The sequence below is a fragment of the Bison bison genome, unplaced genomic scaffold (assembly GCF_000754665.1).
Source record: "Bison bison bison isolate TAMUID 2011002044 unplaced genomic scaffold, Bison_UMD1.0 scf7180017864144, whole genome shotgun sequence".
Classification (NCBI taxonomy): domain Eukaryota; kingdom Metazoa; phylum Chordata; class Mammalia; order Artiodactyla; family Bovidae; genus Bison; species Bison bison.
The window spans coordinates 709,217-710,214 of NW_011494716.1; the positions used below are offsets into that span (position 1 = coordinate 709,217).

The window sequence follows — 998 nt, forward strand, 5'->3', positions numbered from 1 at the left end:
AGGGTGGTGGGCGAGCCCTCTTCTCTGAAGCACTTTTCCTCCCACTCTTCCTCCACCAGGTCCCAGCGGCAGGACCCTGAGCCACCATGTGCTTCGCTGAGGTGAGTGACAAGAGATGAGGGGAGAGTGGGCCTGGAGTCTCATTTGCCACCTGTCCCCGCTCCCACCAGCTCAGCCCCAGCCCTGCTGACTGCTCTGTGCACAGCAGCCTCTGTCCCACCCTCCCTGGGCCCTGGGGTGGCCGCAGGGGAAAGTGAAAGTGTGAGTCGCTCAGTGGTGTCCAATTCTTTGCGAACCCGGGGACTGTAGCCCACCAGGCTCCCCTGTCCATGGGCTTCTCCAGGCAAAGATACTGGAGCGGGTTGCCATTTCCTTCCCACTGAGGAAGCAGAGGGTCAAAACATGGGACCCGTGCCACAAAGCGCCCCATCTCACAATAACCCTTGTCTAACGCTCTGCTGTCACCATCCTGAAATTTTGGATAATTGTTGACAAGCACGTTCCAATTTCCTGTTGCTCTGAGCCCTTTCCTTATGTGGCAGGTCCTGGCTGTGGGGCTGGGGCTCCTGCTGGGAGGTCAGTTTTGCCGGCAGCTCAGTGTGGGGGCCTTTGGGACCGAGGAAGGAGCAATGGACCAGGGACTGAGTGTAGGAATTAGAGTCGTCATGCTCGTGGGGGAGCCAGACCTGGAGCCTCTGCAGTGTCCGAGGAATCAGCCGTCCTCAGGCTCCTTCTAATGCTTATTCCTATTTATTGAATTTATTTTGTCTCTGAGCAATCTTAGTTGCAGCGTGTGGGGTCTAGTTCACTGGCCAGGATTTTCAGAGAAAAGCTGAAAGCATTTCTCTCAGGGCGTGGATCAACAGCTGAAGCCACACTGAGATCAGAAACTATTCTTACCCTTTGGGGTGGCCTCTGCCCTCTGTCCACTCACCTACCTAGTTCTGAGGGTGACCAGATGCTCAGGGGCTCTGGGCCATGGAACACCGGTGTCTGGG

General features: G+C 56.5%; 1 protein-coding gene across 1 annotated transcript in view; it reads left to right on the plus strand.

Moving 5' to 3' along the window:
- The first annotated feature begins 61 nt into the window (after positions 1–61).
- LOC104988886 overlaps positions 62–998 on the plus strand; it is a 4,261-nt gene continuing 3,324 nt past the window's right edge. The window contains exon 1 of the mRNA XM_010840346.1: positions 62–101. Coding sequence (XP_010838648.1) covers positions 87–101 — 15 coding nt within the window. The 5' untranslated portion in view covers positions 62–86. The remainder of the gene's footprint in view (positions 102–998) is intronic.